Below are 17,949 nucleotides of genomic sequence, written 5' to 3'. Positions count from 1 at the left end.
TTCTTGCTGAAATTTAGATTTATTTGGATTATTTGTAACTCTTATTTATGGTTATTTCTTAAAGTGCTGGGACTATGTATAAGGAGGATAAACACATTAAGGTTTTCAAGCAGCATCATAAAAACTGCGTGAAAAGCAGATTTTTGTCTTGTTTTTGAAACAAAATCAAGTGAATTAAACGAGAATCTTCCTATTATCAACAACAGAGGCTGTTTTGCAGAGGTTAATGTTGAAAATTTGAAGTTTGTAACCCTGTGGAGTGACAATTTTTGTGCTTTCTGCACAGAGGGAGAAATGAATGAATAATACAAAATTTAAGAGTGACATTCCAAGATTGCAGCTCTCCCAATCCTTTACCCCCCTTCTGGCAGGAATTTGCTGGATAAAAGTGATTTTTACTGCCAGGAACCTGACAGCAGAGTGGCCCAAAGCTCCCCTGTGCCTCACAAACATCCCTGCCACAAAACCCTCATTCCTCCCTTCCAAACCCCACTTTTGGAAGCTGCTTGGCAAAAATCGCAGTTTTTTGGGTTGTTTTTTTTTTTTTGAAGCCTGTTGAAGTCAGTGGAAGAGAGAATTTAAATCAGCTGAGAATCTGTCCCGGGTGGGATAAATTTAGGGAAAAGCTTCACTTTCTCCTGCTATTTTTTGAGACGCTGCTCCACTTTCTCCCCGTTTGCCACACTTTGGGTTTACAAACATTTGCAGCATTCCTGGTGCCCTGTTTGCCTCAAATTGCAGCTCTGGCTGCCTTGGGGAGCCCACACCCCCCCAGATTCACTCCCTTATCAAAATATTGGCAATATTTGAATCAGCAGCTGCTGCTCCTATGAGCTTTCCCTTGAGGATTCTCCAAGCTGGATCCGTGTGCTGCTCAGGGAAGAGGATGGGAAATGCATCCCATGGTTTTGCTTTGGAAAAAAAAAGGATTTTCCCATTGTCTTACTTTGGGAAAAAAAAGGATTTTCCCATTGTTTTGCTTTGGGGAAAAAAAAGGATTTTCCCATTGTTTTGCTTTAGGAAAAAAAATGCTTTTCCCATTGTTTTGCTTTGGGGAAAAAAAAGATTTTCGCATTGTTTTGATTTTGGAAAAAAAAATGCTTTTCCCATTGTTTTGCTTTGGGGGAATAAAAGGATTTTCCCATTGTTTTGCTTTAGGAAAAAAAATGCTTTTCCCATTGTTTTGCTTTGGGAAAAATAAAAGGGTTTTCCCATTGTTTTGCTTTGGGGGAATAAAAGGATTTTCCCATTGTTTTGCTTTAGGAAAAAAAAGGATTTTCCCATTGTTTTGCTTTGGGGAAAAAAAAAAGGCTTTTCCCACTGTTTTTCTTTAGGAAAAAAGGCTTTTCCTATTTTTAAAGGGGGTAAAGTTGTCTGGAAAAATGATTTTTACATTTTATTTTGAAGTTATTTTATTTTATGTTATTAATTGATTTTATTTTTAAAATTATTTATAAAAATTATCTATAAAATTATTTATTATAAAAGTTACAAAAATTATAAAATTATTATTTATGACATCATATGATTTATAAAATTAATTTATAAATTTTATTTATAAAATTAATTATTAATTTATTAATTAATATAATTTTGTTTTAATAATTGATTTTATTTTTAAAATAAAAATTTGATTTTATTTTATTAATTGATTGTTAATTATTATTAATTACTCTTCATAGAATCCCATAGATTTTCAAGGCTGGTTTGGGTTGGGAGGGAGCTGAAATCCCATCCAGTCCCACGGACAGGGACACCTTCCATGGGCCAGATGAGCTTTAAGCTCTTTTCCATGGGATTCTGGGGTTCTTTTCCAGAGGAAAAGAGAAAAAGATTATTTTCCATCTCATTGGGAATGCTGAATTCCAGAGAAAAACTTGCTGGCCCCAAATGGAGGGAGGGGAGAACCTGGAGAACCCCCCAGCCTCACCCTCCTGCTTTTGGTTTCCGTGCCTCTGTAGCCTTTTAAAAAACACATAATATTTTTTTAAAAATCACAAAATAATTTTAAAATGAAATTTTTAAAGCAGAAAATAATTTTAAAATAAAATAATTTTATTCTGAACCTCGTGAGAATTCCGTCCTTATTGCCCAAAGTCTCCACTCACTCATGAGGGGAAGGAAAGCTCCAAATGGGATCCCCGTAAGGATTTTGGGGAAGTCTTTGGCACATTCATTCTCCCCACAACATCCTTTAAACACTGAATATTTACCTGAGCATTGCCCATAACTGCTCATTCCTGATCCACCTCTGTAAATGACCCCATGTAAAAACTCTTAACAAATCTTTCCATAAGAAAAATAAAAGTTATTATAGGACAGAGATAAAAATAGCAGCAGCTAATGGGAAAATCTGATTTTCCATTGGAAACATCAGCAGAGCTCCGTTTTTTGATGGGGCCCCAACTCCTGAAATTAATCTGCCCCCACATCAGTTTCAGTTTCTGGAGTTGTTTATTTGACTGTAGAAATGGCACAAATAATGGTTAAAAGTTGCATTTGAAGCTGAATTTAGAAAACCTAAAGCTGTTAAAGTTGTGTTCAAAAGAATTTGGGATGAAAGACAAAGGTTTTGCCAATTTGAGTGTATTTAATCTCTGGAGAGTTCCAGGATTTAATAATTGAAAAGATATAATAGGGATACATAAAATATTAAAATATATGTAATATAGATAATGTATAATGTGTGTAATAATTAAAATGTTAGTTATAATAATATATGACAATACATTTCAGTGGAGTTTGTTTCCCTGGTTTTGTGGGGTTTATTTCCCTGTTCCTGTGGGGTTTATTTCCTGTTTTTACAGAGTTTATTTCCTATTTCTATGGCATTTATTTCCTGTTTCTGAGGAGTTTATTTCCCTATGTCCATTGATTTTATTCCCTGTTTCTCTGGGGTTTATTTTCCTATTCCTGTGTAGTTTTTTTCCTGTTTCTGTGGAATTTATTTTCATGTTCCTATGGACTTTATTTTCCTGGTTTTGTGGGGTTTATTTTCCTGTTTCTGTGGAGTTTATTTCCTATTTCTGTGGAGTTAATTCTCATGTTCCTGTGGAGTTTATTTTCCTGGTTTTGTGGGGTTTGTTTCCTGTTTCTGTGGAGTTTATTTCCTATTTCCATGGAGTTTATTTCATATTTCCGTGGAGTTTATTTCCTATTTCTGAGGAGTTTATTTCCCTATTTCCATGGAGTTTATTCCCTGCTTCTCCTGGCTTTATTTCCTGTTCCTGTGGGCTTTAATTCCTGTTTTTCTGGAGTTTATTTCCCTGTTTTAACAAAGGAAAAGTGGCATTTTCTGGCAATAAAACACAGCACAGCCTGGTTGAAATGCTGAACCAGGGCTGTGTTTTTCAGCCACAGCCTTTCAACAATAATCACTTTTACCTCTGGCACAAATTGCAGACATAAAATGGTTGATATTTCAGATCACAGCAATTAGGGCTATGCTAATTTTTTGATTAGGATCTGATTACCTCAGGAGGCCTCTGAACTGTTGTTGCAGTTCATGTTAAATGATTTAATTATTTTTATCCTCTTTTTTTCGCTGCGTCCCCCAAACCCAGCGTGGTGTTTGGTTCACTTTGGTCTGTCACGGCTTAAGGAGAAATTCTGCCCTTGGGATAAAGCCCTGCTCCACTTTTGTTCATGGAAACAAAGGCAAAAATTGATTTATTAACTTTGAACTTGATTAAATCTGAACCTCAGAGCAGGGGACCTGGCTCAAGAGTCCAAACACTTTCTAGTGGTTTGTAAAAAACCACAGCAAAACATAAATCTCTCTCCAAAAGCCACAACTTCTGTTATATTGCATTTCAATCACTTATTGATATAACATGGGGCATTTTCCCAGAGCAAAAATCTACCAAGATTTTGTTTATTTTTATATGAAAACAACTGTTGCTGGTTTTTGAGTTCAATGACTTCAGTCAATGTCTCAGGGATGGAATTTATTGTTGGAATTTGCATCAGCATCAAACTGGTGCAATTCTCTTTTTTTGCCATCAGAGTATCAATGCAGCTTTATTTTCCCACTAAAATATTTTCCTTTATTTTCATCCCCCCAAAACCTGACCGATGTTTTGCCAGTTGAAATCTCATTTTGAGTCTTTGCCCACCTGTTCCAGGTCAATGCACAAGCTGACCCAGCTGGAGAGGCTCGATCTGGGCAATAATGAGTTCTCTGAGCTGGTAAGAAATGCTCCAGTTTTTAAGGGGAAACCTGGGGGATTTGGGTGCTCTGTCCATGGGGCATTAAACTTTTACTTTGTGGGATCGTGGCCTTGGGCAAGGGACTCATTTCCATCCAACCCAAACCAGTCTGGGATTCTGCAATTCCAGCAGAGGCCAGTTCTGAACCTCATAAGGAATTTCTGCCCCTAACTCATCCCCAAAATCAGAATTTCTTTCCCTGAGATTGAAATGTTTTGGGAATTTTCCCTGTTGTCAGCACAGGGAGTGAGAGATGCTGTTCCTTGGGAGCCATGGAAGGGCAGGATCAGGGATTACAGTCCTGCAAGGGAATAGTTCCTGTGGCTTTAGTTAAAACTGAGATAATTCCACTTCAAACAAAGCCTGAAATGTCACCTGGTGCTACAGAGCTGTAGCAAAGTCTCTACATCTGTTTTATGGAGCAGCTCCCGCCCTGTTCCCGGCTGCTCATTTATTCCATGCAGGAGGAAAGAGAGGATTTAACTCCGATTTTTAATTAAAATCTTCAGCGTGGATAAACAGAGAGAAATTTTCGGAAGAGCTGTTTGGAATTTTAATTGTAGGAATTAAATCCTGCCCGAGTTCAGGGCCTCTCTTCTGGGGGTTTGAAAGGAATTGGACAATATTCCACATATTTCCATGGCAGCCCAGTGATCCCACGAGGAGAGAGGTGATCCCATCCTCCTGTTAGGCCCAGAATTCCCAAATTTACTCATTTTTCAGCCAAAATGTAGGAAGTGGAATCGAATTCCAGGAGGCAAATGGGCCAAGAGGCCAAGGCAGAGTGGGAATGTGCAGGAAAAATAGAATAGAATAGAATAGAATAGAATAGAATAGAATAGAATACAATACAATACAATACAATACAATACAATACAATACAATACAATACAATACAATGTGACTTTCTCAAAAAATTCCTGTGAGTCTTCCATTCAGACTCGATCCCAGGAAGCTTTTCTGTGATCAGACCTTGGAACAGACTCCTGGAAAGGGACATTTGGATAATTCCCTGAATAATATCCTTTATGGTTTGGTCAGACTGAATTGGTCAGGGAGCTGGGCTGGGTGATCAATGTAAAACCCTTCCAGCTGGTTCCCTTCTGTTCCTATTCCTATTCCTGTTCCTATTTTATTCCTGTTGCTATTCTATTCTATTCCTATTCTATTCTATTCTATTCTATTCTATTCTATTCTATTCTATTCTATTCTATTCTATTCCTATTCTATTCCTATTCCTATTCCTATTCCTGTTTCTATTCTATTCTATTCTATTCTATTCTATTCTATTCTATTCTATTCTATTCTATTCTATTCTATTCTATTCCTATTCCTGTTCCTATTCTATTCTACTCTATTCTATTCTATTCTATTCTATTCTATTCTATTCTATTCTATTCTATTCTATTCTATTCTATTCTACTCTATTCTATTCCTGGTGCTATTCTATTCTATTCTGTTCTATTATATTTCATTCTATTCCTATTCCCATTCCTTTTCTGTCCTCTTCCTTTTCCTTTTCTGTCCTATTCCCATTCCGCTCTATTCCAATTGTAGCAGCCTCTGTGGAAAATGAGAACATTCCCCACCCAGCCCCAAACCAAAGCATTTCTAACACAGACAAACAAGGTTTTAATGGCACTTTGATTCCAACCCACCCACGAGATCCTGTCAGGATCATGCTGTGCCATCATGTGGAATATCCCATGGTGCTCCACAACAATGGGAAATTCCATCATCCTGGGAAATCACAATCCAAGGAATTCCCCCCATCAGAGTGTGCTCTGCACAGGCCAGGAGCAGGCCTTGAAGAAAGGTGTCTGCTAATGAGAGGGATTGAAAAGCAAATTAAAGTTGAGAGGGGAAATTATGATTATCCATAATGACCTCAGCCCGCGAACACTCCAGAGGGATAAAGAAACATTAATCAGCCCAGGAACAAATAGTATCAAATGCCCATTAATCAATTCAGCCTGGAAATGAGAAGTGGTTTTAATCATCGAAGGACAGCAGAATTTCAATGGAATTAACAGAGGCAAAATAAATCATCTTTAAAATGCTCACCACTAGTTTTTAATAGGAGCTCATTAGGTGGAGATGTGGCAAACAAGGGGTGAGTTCTGCTGCTCATCAGCTTTGTTCTCATCTGCTGAGGCATCAGCAGCTTCTCCCACCATTCCCTGGGCACGTGGAAAATCAGATTTATTCTGGGAATGGCAGCATTCCAAACTCCAGGTCTCTCCTGGGGTCTGCAGGTCCATTTGCTCCTGCCTGTGTTGGAATCATTCCAGGGCAATTGTTCTGCTTCCAAAGGCTGGTTTGGAATGGAATCTTTAGTGGAATATTTCACGGAACATTTAATACCAGGTTCTGACAGGCTTTGGGAAAAAATCTCTACAACCTGGGAGGGCAAAGGCAAATTCCAAGTGTTGGTTTGCTGTGGGAAATGTTTTATGGGAAAGGAAAACACTGCTGAGGAAACCTGGGAGTGTTTGTGGCCTGGATTTGTAATTCTGGGATTTCACAGCTGTGAGGAGGGATCTGGGAAATTGCCTTTTTTAGCTCCTCTCACTGATACCCTGAAAAGAACAAAACAGACGAAAGTTTGATTCTGCAATTCCAGGTTTTATCAGTGCCCATTTCCTCCTGTGCATTCTGACTCCTGCCCGTGCCAGCTGCAGATGTTAAATCTCCCCAGGATGTGTCCTTTGGGCTCATTTCTTTTGCAAAAGGTTCTTAAATTTTACAAGTTTTGATAAAGAGCAGCAGTGGTTAAATTACACCGGGGGAATGTTGTCTTCTTATCCTTGAACACCTGGAAGGCTGAGGTGGGGTATGAAAACCAAAGGGAAGTGAAGAGGGAAGCTTTATTTTCTTAAGAAAAAGTTGATTTTTATTTAACTAAAAACGCATTGCTTCACTTAGCTGCCTATAATTGTTTACTCTTTTCCTCAGCCTGAGGTTCTTGAACAAATCCAGAATCTGAAGGAGTTGTGGATGGACAATAATTCCTTGCAAGTGCTACCTGGGGTATGGACATTTATTTTAGGGAATTATTGGGTGATTTGGTGATTCCCCTGTTTGCCTGGCAGGGAACACCTGCCTGTGCATTTCCTTGGGTGGGTGCAGAGAGGCATTAATTAATTCATTCATTAATTATAAAAGTTTTGGGATGGTTCAACACAGAAAAGCTCCACCTGCCTGGTGGAAGGTGGGAATTGGGAATATCCCTTGGATCTGTGTCCAGATGGAGAAGCACCTCAGCTGCATGCCCTGGAATGCCAAATCCCAGCAGATCTGATGAATTTGGAGCACATTAATTAACCTGGGGGGGGTTAATTTTGTTCCTTTGAGGCTGAGCCCACCCCGGCCCTGCCGGATCCGAAGGGTGCTGAGATAACTCCAGCTCAGCTGGATTTGTGTGTTTGTCTCTAATTAACGCTCTAATTAACAGCCCTATCTGCTCAAGTAACTCTGTCTCACGTGCTATTAAGTCTATAGGGAAGTTAAAACAGCTCGTGTACCTGGATGTGTCCAAAAACAGGATCGAGACGGTCGACCTGGACATCTCGGGCTGTGAGGGGCTGGAGGATCTCCTCCTCTCCTCCAACATGCTGCAGCAGCTGCCAGATTCCATAGGTGAGGAAACACCTGGCGTTCCTCTCCATTTGATAGATTTTTAAAATATTTTTTAAATATTTTTTAAATTTTATTTTTATTTTTGGAATAATGTGATTTTTTTAATCATGGAGCAAGGCCTGCCATTAAATCCCAAAGGGTGTCTGGACAGTCCCATTTTGTAAAGTCAGGAGCAGAATTCCCTGGTTGGAAGGGATTGGTCCACCTGGTTTGCTGTTTTGAGGAAAAGAAGCCAAGGAGGACAGAATTAATTTCATTTAAATGTAAAAATCAGTCTGAGAGCGATGATGGGATTGCTGCTCGTTCACAGTGGGAAGAGGAAATAAACAGAAAATAATTCAAACTATTAATTTTCTTTGTATTTTGACTGTTATACATGCATGGAATTCCTGGATTATTTAGGATCACATCCCTCTGACCATTGGGATATTTCCTTTCAGTCCTGAGCCCCTTTCCCTTTGAACACAGAATTGTAAGATTCCTCAATTTTGAATCAATTTAGTCACATTCCAACACGGATTGCTAATTAATGCTGCTAATAATTGACACTCTCACTGGGTGCCTTCTCCTCCTGTTTTCCATCTTGTTCTTCTACATCTCCCCATCAATCCCAGGATTTTTGTTCCATTATTTTCTGCCCAGATTGGTTTTTAGAGGGCATTTAGCAGGAACAAACCCATTTGGAATGATACTCCCTAAAATCCAGAGCAGAGCTGCTCAGGGTTGCAAGCCATTGCTTATGGGATTCCAGGAGATCTCCATGGGAGCTCTTTATCCATCATTTCTTCCTGCAGGATTGTTGAAGAGACTGACAACCCTGAAAGTGGATGACAACCAGCTCACCATCCTGCCCAATGCCATCGGAAAGTGAGTCCAAGTTTCATCCTTATTTTAATTAAAATACCTTTTCCCTTCTGCTCAAGGAGTGTGGGCTTTCAAATAGAAAAGAAGACAAATATCCTTTGAATTATGAAATAATTTCCAACCCCCAGGCTGTAACATTTTAATTTGGAGCATCACTTTTAATCCTGGGGATTTTTCAGTGCAAGGGGGAAGGAGGTGAAATATATCCAATTTTCCAAGAGGAAAACCAAAGGTTTGGGTGTGAATCAAATCTGGATGAGCAGAGAAGTGAAAGCAGAAGAATTTGGGGGAAATCCATCAGTTGCCATGGCAACAGCCAGGATCTCACAAGGATCTGGCTGTGGCCTCCCAGGGATGGAGAGCTCCTAAAATACGACAGAAACTCTGTGGGAAAGCCAGGAGGATTCCAGGGGCCGGGATCATGGGAGGCTCTCTGCTCTGGGGTCTCGCATGGCTCTGCCTCCTTCTGCTGAGGGTTGGTGGCTTCTGAGGGTTCCCTGGGAGCAGCAGCAGTCTCTGCTTTCATTTGGCATCAAATCTGAAGGCTGAAAGATTTTTTTTAATCAAGAAACTGAAATAAAGGTGAATTAGATACAGAGTGGAGACCCAGTCCTGCAGCTGAGGCTCCTGGGAATCCTCCAGATCAAGGTCTGTGGAAGGGGTGGTCAGAGCCAAACTTCTTAACAGATCCTCCAAAATATTTGGGGAAAAAACAGAGAATCCTCTGACAAGTCCTAAGGCAGTGGACAGGGAGATGGGAGATTTTAGGAAGAAATAATTGACTGTTATTTAACTTTATTCTGATTAAAGTACTTGAGAGTAAGAGGTGGAACGCGAGGAGCAAAGGGGGAGAGGAGCTGGGTGGTGCTCACACAACTTACACTGGAAGGATTTTAATTTGCAGTCTCATTTTAGGAGAAGATTAGGAACTATTTCTTCAGAATATTTTAATGTATGTCCATAACCTGTATGTTTAATGTGTATATTTGTATAGCTCACTCTGTAATGTGCAGTACATCCATATATTCCCACTGGAATATATTCCCACTCCCCATCAGTGGTGTCTGGAGACCCAGATCCCAGACCTTCAACCTTAAACCTGTTACTTGGGTTAACAAACATTAAATTCTTGGTTCAATGGCTTTGGGTGCCCTGATCTCTGTCTGAAGTCCTTGGAATCCATGTTATCCAATATCCCAGAAAATATGAATGGTGGCATGGGCAATCCAAGCGGCCTTAAAGTGGGTTCCAAAAATCCCATTGTTACAGACTCCTGCCAGGGAAATGATGGAATGACTTGGGTTGGGATGGCCCTCAAAGCCCATCCAGTGCCACCAGGGACACCTTCCACTGCCACAGGCTGCTCCAGCCTGGCCTGGGACCCTTCCAGGGATGCAGGGCAGCCCCAGCAGATCTCCCATGGCTGTTCCCTCTCGGAGCTGGTGGAGCCTGGAGCTGGTGAAGCCCCCAGAGGTTTGGGGTTGATGGTTTGGGGATGCAGTCCCTGCAGGGCCGCTAACGAGGGGTTTGCCGTTCCAGCCTGTCCCTGCTGGAGGAATTTGACTGCAGCTGCAACGAGCTGGAGTCGCTGCCCTCCACCATCGGGTACCTGCACAACCTGCGCACCCTGGCCGTGGACGAGAACTTCCTGCCGGAGCTGCCCCGAGAGGTGAGAGCTGCTCCAGGACCCGTTCCTGCCCTGGGATGTGCCCTGGGAGCCACCATCCCATCCCATCCCATCCCTGGGATGTGCCCTGGGAGCCACCATCCCTGCCCTGGGATGTCCTGTGGGATCCACCATCCCATCCCATCCCATGTCTGAGATGTCCCCTGAGAGCCACCATCCCATCCCATCCCATCCCATCCCATCCCATCCCATCACATCCCATCCCATCCCATCCCATCCCATCCCATCCCATCCCATCCCATCCCATCCCATCCCATCCCATCCCATCCCATCCATCCCATCCCATGGATCCCATCCCATCCCATCCCATCCCATCCCATTCCATTCCATCCCATCCCATCCCATCCCATCCCATCCCATGGATCCCATCCCATCCCATCCCATCCCTGGGATGTCCCCTGGGAGCCACCATCCCATCCCATCCCATCCCATCCCATCCCATCCCATCCCATCCCATCCCATCCCATCCCATCCCATCCCATCCCATCCCATCCCATCCCATCCCATCCCATCCATCCCATCCCATGTCTGAGATGTCCCATGGGATCCACCATCCCATCCCATCCCATCCCATCCCATCCCATCCCATCCCATCCCATCCCATCCCATCCCATCCCTGGGATGTCCCCTGGGATCCACCATCCCACCTCTGCCCCCACAAATGGATTCCAGCTGCTGGTGGAATTGTCTGGGTGTGCAAGAGGTGCTCGGTGCTCAGACTGAGCAGTAAATCCACGGAAAGTTTGGAATATCCCTGTGAGGAACCCCAAGCGCTCCCTGAGGTTCCTGCCAGCAGAAAACTATAATTTTCTCTTGAATTTTGGATTTCCTGCCTTTTGTGGCTTTCAGTAAAACCCATTTTAGGCGCCTCCCAACACAAAAAGTGATAATAAACGTTCCCAGGTTTGGGGTTCCATCCTTTGGGCTTTTCCATTCCCGCAGATTGGGAGCTGTAAGAACGTGACTGTGATGTCCCTGCGCTCCAACAAACTGGAATTTCTGCCTGATGAGATTGGCCAGATGCAGAAACTGAGGGTGTTAAATCTGAGTGATAACAGGTACAGTTCACAGCACTTTATTTTTAGCCAATTTATGAATTTTTTTTTAATTTAAACTTTTCCTTTGAGGTCTTTATAAAGATGCATTTCTCTAAAATATATTTTAAAATTAAAAAAAATATCTTTACAATTCTAGTTTAAAAATAATATCATTATAGTTTAATTTATTTAAGCTATAAGGAAAGAATCTTGGGGTTTTTTTTTCCTTAATCTTTGTGGCTTGGTCTCAGCTCCTTTGACATCCAAGGGAAAACTTCAAGAAAACTGAATAAGGCCAAAATCTGGATCTTGGTGGTTTTTAATAGCTTCAAACCCATTTCTTTCTTTAATCTCCTGCTGTTTCCATGAAAAAAAAAAAAAAAAAGAAATATTGTCTATGGGTTTGTAATATTTAATGATTTAAAAGCTGATACCCAGGGAACCAGGAAACAAAAATTAGTTATCTTGCATCCACAGAAATCCGAGGAACATTTTTCATTTCCTCCAGCAGAGTTGGTTTTTTTTGTCAAACCCCAGATTCATTTTTCCTTATGCACACACCCGTGCTTAGATGAGAAACAAAATGCTTCAAATGAGCTGTTCTTGATCCCTGTCCTGTGCTGCCACAGGCACATGGAAAATCTGAATTTCCTTGGGATTTATCCATGTGGATGTGCCAGGAGTGTGGTGATTTGCAGTGTCAGCACAGCAGATGTGGGGGGTGAATTCCATTTTCTCTCCACTTGCCAGCCACACTCAGCAAAAATTAGGGAAGGATTTCCCAGCCCAGTTTCATTGCTGAGATTCAGGCTGAACATATAAATAAAGCCATGGAGAAGCCCCTGGAATATTGTTAATAATGTTTAAAATTCCCTCATTCAGTTCCATTCTGTCCTGCATTGCAATTCCAGGGCACAAATTCCATCCTGTCCCAAATCCAGTGGATGTCCAGGGGGATGTCCCCAGGGCTGGTCCCTCCTCTGCCCCGTGGGGACACAAAGGAGGGGACACAAGGCAGAGGACTGATCCAGGATTTCCTGGGAGCCAGGAATGCAGGGAACCTTCCCTGGCACATTAAACCACCCTGAGCAGGGTCACTGCTCCCTTTCCCAACCCGGAATCCTGCCGGGGGTCTGAGCTGGGGGAGCAGGAAACTGTTGGGAGGTATTTGGGGACTTTTCCCTTTTTCCTCCCCAGTGATTTTCCTGCTGGTCCCAGGGCCATCCCTGGTGTGCAGGGACTGGCTGGGTGGGACAGGGGCAGGCAGGGCTCCCCCCCTTGCTGGGTCCCAGCAGAATTCCAGCCCCCTGCCCAGCTGGGAGGGGAAGGAGATGATGGAACCAGCATCCCAGTGGTGTGGAGTGGGATGTGGTGATCCTTGGGGTGGGATGTGGTGCTTGTTCCATGGGGTGAAATGTGATGTTCCGTGGGGTGGGATGTGATATTCCATGGGGTGGAATGCAATATTCCATGGGGTGGGATGTGATATTCCATGGGTTGGGATGTAGTGTTTGTTCCATGGGGCAGAATGTGGTGTTTGTTCCATGGGATGGAATGTGGTGTTTGGTGGGATGTGATATTCCATGGGGTGGGATGTGATATTCCATGGGGTGGAATGTGATATTCCATGGGGCAGAATGTGGTGTTTGATGGGATGTGATATTCCATGGGGTGGGATGTGATATTCCATGGGGTGGGATGTGATATTCCATGGGGCAGAATGTGGTGTTTGTGATGGATATCTGGGTGGGATGTGATATTCCATGGGCAGAATGTGGATGTGATATTTCATGGAGATTGTGTTTCCATGGGGCTGGATGTGGCAGCCGTGCCCTTCCCACTCCCCCTCAGGGGTGTCTGGTTACCCAGATCCCAGACCTGCAACCCTTAAACCTGACTGAATTGTGTTTAAACCTGATGGAATCGTCTCCTCTACTTTTCTGGAATGGTTTAGGAAGGGAATTTTCCCAAACCTTTCCTCCTCCGTGGCTCTCAGCTCCATTTGTTTGACCATTGCCCTGCTGAGATGCTGGGGTAATTCTTGTGCCATGGAACTTCCCACCTTAATGAAAACTAAAAAATTCTGACATTCTGCACCAAAGAGTTTGGATTAAGTTCAGACACCTTCTTAATGCTGGATTTTTAGTGATTTTTTTTACTTTCTGTGGTCCCAGCTTCACTTTGATCACCATTCCCAGCTTCACATTCATCACCGGCAATCCCTGTTGTCCCTTTGGATGAGCCCACATGTTCACACCAAGGAGAGCTGGGGCTCCCCTTCCTGCTGGAGCATTCCTGTGTTCCTGTCGGATCTCAGGATCTCAGTCCTGAGGTGCCGGGCCACCGAGACCATCCTTGGGGGGCTCGGGAGTCCTGGAATGTTCCAGAAGTGTCTGGTGGCTGGACTTTGACCCTACACAGGAGACGACACCTGTATGAGGATGGGAGGGTTTCACCGGGGTGAATGGTGAAGGGATTGGTTAATTAGAGAGTGAGACACAGGGTTTAGGATTTCTGTACAGGGGGGTTTAGAGAAGTAAGATGGAGGAATTGGGGTGTGTCCTGTCCTTCTTCTTCTTCTTCTTCTCCTCCATCTTCTTTGGTGATGGTGGCACATTTGGATTGGTTATTACTGAAAGTGCACCGGACAATAAGAATAAATGGTATTGGGGAAAAATGATAAATATTGTACACGTAACCATGGGTATAAAGATAGGTGGCTGTCCGGAGGGCAGGGAGTGTGCTCATGGCTGGCTGCTGAGCAGAGCTCTTTTCGGCTGAAAGGACATCTTTTAGATAAACAATTAATAAACATAAAAACCGAAAGAAGAACTGAAGCCTCTTCTCGTCCTTCGATACGCGGGCTGCCCCAAGGCCACCTCGGGCCTTTCCAGGCCATCCAAACAGCCGAAAACCCGACAACTGGCGTCCCTGGGTGGGCTCGAACCACCAACCTTTCGGTTAACAGCCGTTACAGCAGTAACGGCAGTTCTGGCCCTCTGCTCTTCCCTGGAGCTGGCAGAGGAGGGAGATCCCAGGAGCTCTTTCCCTGGAGCCCTTGGAAGAAAGGACACATTCTGCTCAGGGGAATCAGTGTCTGAGTCCCTCAGTGGTGCATTTTGGATCAGGGACAATGGGAATCCCAGAATTTTGGATGGGGATCCCAGATTCCATTCTGCTCAGGGGAGTCAGTGTCTGAGTCCCTCTCTGGTGAATTTTGGATCAGGGACAATGGAAATCCCAGATTCCATTCTGCTCAGGGGAGTCAGTGTCTGAGTCCCTCAGTGGTGCATTTTGGATCAGGGCTGATGGGAATCCCAGATTTGAGTCCCTCTCTGGTGCATTCTGGATCTCTGCTCTTTGCCACTACAGACCTTCACTCTGTTCCGTGTCTTCTCCTCATCCCTGGATGTTGGGACTTGCTGATCTTTGAATTTCAGGATTTCCTCCAAGCTCCCATGTTGGAATTCCACTCAGCCCAAGGCAATGCCTCCAGCTTTCCTTCCCCATGCCCACCCTCTAAGTTCTGTCCAAACTTCTCATCTCCACACCTGGGAGTCCTCTCTCCCTTCTCTTGCCATCTCCAGACCTTTCCAAAGGAAACTTTTCCAGGATTCTCTTGGCTCTGCCCAGCAGAGCCAGCAGGGTTTGGATCTGGATCCAGGAGGTGCCCGTGGCGAGGTGTTTGTGCAGGAGCAGCTCTGTGGAAGCTCTGGCAGCTCCAGCTCACCCTGAATTTCTCCCAGGGGTGGCTGCTCAGCCTCAGGCACTCTGGGAGTCTGGAAATCCCAAATTCCTTGCCAGTGACCGGTGTCCCTGTCCATGGGTAGCCACAAACTCCTTGTCTCCCATCTGCTTCTCCTCTCTCCTCAGAGTCCTCCCAGGTCTGAGCCCTGTGAGTGAGAGGTAGAATTGTTAGAAAAGTCCCTTTGGGCTACACTTCCCTCAGAGCCTCGGTTACTGGTAAGTGACCTTTCTTTTAGTTCCAGATTGTTCTTAAAGAGCTGAGAGAGCCCCCACTTCCTGCTCTTCAAAGGACTGAGAAAAACCCACTTTCTATTCCTAAAGGGGCTGAGAGAAAGCCCATTTCTGTTCCTAAAAGGACTGAGACAAACCTCTCTTTCTATTCTTAAAGGACTGAGACAACCTCCCATTTATGTTCCTAAAAGGACTGAGAGAACCCCCCCATTTCTCTTCCTAAAAGGACTGAGAGAAATCCCTCCTTCTGTCCTAAAAGAGCTGAGAGAATCCCCCCTTCCTGTTCTTAAAATCTCCCCATTCTGATCTTAGCATCAGATAGAGAATCTCCCCATTCTGATCTTAAAAGGCTGAGAGAACCCTCCCTTCCAGTTCCTAAAACAGCTGAGTGAATTCCCCTTTTCTGTCCTAGAACAGCTGAGTGAATTCCCCATTCCCGTTCTTACAGAGCTGAGTGAATTCCCCTTTTCTGTCCTAGAAGAGCTGAGTGAATTCCCCTTTTCTGTCCTAGAACAGCTGAGTGAATTTCCCATTCCCGTTCTTAAACAGCTGAGTGAATTCCCCATTCCCGTTCTTACAGAGCTGAGTGAATTCCCCTTTTCTGTCCTAGAACAGCTGAGTGAATTCCCCATTCCCATTCTTACAGAGCTGAGTGAATTCCCCATTCCGTTCTTACAGAGCTGAGTGAATTCCCCATTCCCGTTCTTACAGAGCTGAGTGAATTCCCCTTTTCTGTCCTAAAAGAGCTGAGAGAATCCCCCCTTTCTGTCTGTATTTTTGGGGTCACTCCCACAGGAGCCAGAAGAGCTCCTCAGACCTCACCATCCATCCCCACAAACTCCATTCCCTGTGTCCTTCCCTCCTCCTGGTCAGGAATTAGGATTTAGTCAGGGTGTTTGCACGTTTGTGGCTACAGATGAAGAATTTTTCCTGCACTGCACAATTTAAAAGCAAAAACAAATTGTGCTAGAAAAGAGGCTGGGGCTTGGCTTGGCTGGAAATGTTCAAAGCCCAGCAATGATTTTGGGCGCTTCCCATCTTTGATCTCAAATTTGAGGTTTTTTCTTTCAAAGGCTTTAAAATCAGGCCTTGTTTGACGTTTAAAAGTTGTATCCAGGGGTCTTGGCAGAGCAAATGAAAAGTGCAGAGTTCTGTGATTGGTTGGGAATGGAACTGGAAAATCAGCACAGAATGGTCTTGTCCCACATGATCCCAAGGGCTGTGGCCAGATCTTCTCCCTCTGATTCCCAGCTCTCCACCTGAGATCCCTGGAGCATCTCAGTGCCCTCCCAGAGACACCTTTCAGTCTGCTCCTGACTTTTGTGTTCCCTTCTGAGGGGCCCAGAAACGTGGGAATCACTTCTGTGGATGATTAACTCAGGGTCTGAGTCTTCTCCTTCCGGTTCTTCCAAAATCTCATTTAGGATTTGGTTTTTCCAATGCTCCTTTGGTCATTCCCAAAAGCTGGGTGAGCCTCAGTGCATGGCTGGGCCAGGCCTTGTGCTGGAAAAGAGCAGGGTTAGGTGGGAAATGGGGAAGGAATTCTTGGATGTGAGGGTGGGGAGGCCCTGGAATGGAATTCCCAGATTTGCCGTGGCTGCTCCATCCCTGGGAGTGCCCAAGGATGGGTTGGAGCAGCCTGGGATGGTGGAAGGTGTGGATGGGATGGGATGGGATGGGATGGGATGGGATGGGATGGGATGGGATGGGATGGGATGGGATGGGATGGGATGGGATGGGATGGGATGGGATGGGATGCAATGGGATGGGATGGGATGGGATGCGATGGGATGCAATGGGATGCAATGGGATGCGATGGGATGCGATGGAATTTGAGGTCTCTCCCAACCCAAACCACCCTGATTCTATAAAAACAGCCTATCCAGTAGGAGTTATGGGGAAAAAAATTCAATGAAGATTCCACAAATATCCTGCCATCCATTCCCATTCCCACTCCCAGATCCCTTTTAGGAAACTGTGTTTAAATGTCTCGTTAAAATGCTGATTTATTTTTTTTTCCCTGCTCCATTTAATTTTGTCATTTAGGTTCACTATGAATATTTATATTATTTTAATCTTTGGTCTGACATTCCAACAAAAATGAATTTTCCATCATCTTGGAATATTTCTGTTCTTCCAGTGTCCCATAAAGGGAGCTCTGTGAGTGACTCTGAGCTCCCTCTAAACCTCCCTGGGACCAAGATTTTTTCTTTTTTTCTGTCTTATATGTGTAATTTTATTACACTATAACCAAAGGAAAATATCAATCTCTCCTCAGTACCAAAGGATGTGGTGTCAGCAGTTCTACTTTCCAAAGAGAACTCTTAATGTGGAATATTAATCAGATTAATAATAATAATAATAGGAATAACAACAACAGGAACATTGATAAGATATTGCATTTTGGTAAAATTGACTGTAAAAGCAGTGAAGTTATAGCTATTTTAGTGTGACAAACATGCTGCATGCAAATCTTTAAATAAATTACTTTGGAAACGAAGGATTCACCTTGTCCCAATATTCTCCTTTACAGAC

General features: G+C 43.7%; 1 protein-coding gene across 5 annotated transcripts in view; it reads left to right on the top strand.

The window, feature by feature from the left end:
- LRRC7 (leucine rich repeat containing 7) overlaps positions 1–17,949 on the top strand; it is a 94,817-nt gene that overhangs the window by 53,776 nt on the left and 23,092 nt on the right. For 4 of the 5 annotated variants that reach the window (XM_064720186.1, XM_064720187.1, XM_064720188.1 and 1 more), the window contains 7 exons: positions 4,125–4,188; positions 7,165–7,239; positions 7,704–7,848; positions 8,643–8,715; positions 10,252–10,381; positions 11,342–11,457; positions 17,948–17,949. The exon at positions 17,948–17,949 is cut by the window's right edge and continues 68 nt beyond it. In XM_064720186.1, coding sequence (XP_064576256.1) covers positions 4,125–4,188; positions 7,165–7,239; positions 7,704–7,848; positions 8,643–8,715; positions 10,252–10,381; positions 11,342–11,457; positions 17,948–17,949 — 605 coding nt within the window. Of the gene's footprint in view, positions 1–4,124; positions 4,189–7,164; positions 7,240–7,703; positions 7,849–8,642; positions 8,716–10,251; positions 10,382–11,341; positions 11,458–17,947 lie in introns of those variants that run through there. The other variant, XM_064720190.1, reaches the window with a different exon arrangement.

This window comes from Zonotrichia leucophrys, chromosome 8 (assembly GCF_028769735.1).
Source record: "Zonotrichia leucophrys gambelii isolate GWCS_2022_RI chromosome 8, RI_Zleu_2.0, whole genome shotgun sequence".
Lineage (NCBI taxonomy): Eukaryota > Metazoa > Chordata > Aves > Passeriformes > Passerellidae > Zonotrichia > Zonotrichia leucophrys.
The sequence above is the reverse complement of the archived record's forward strand: the minus strand, read 5'-3'. Positions and strand labels throughout refer to the sequence as shown.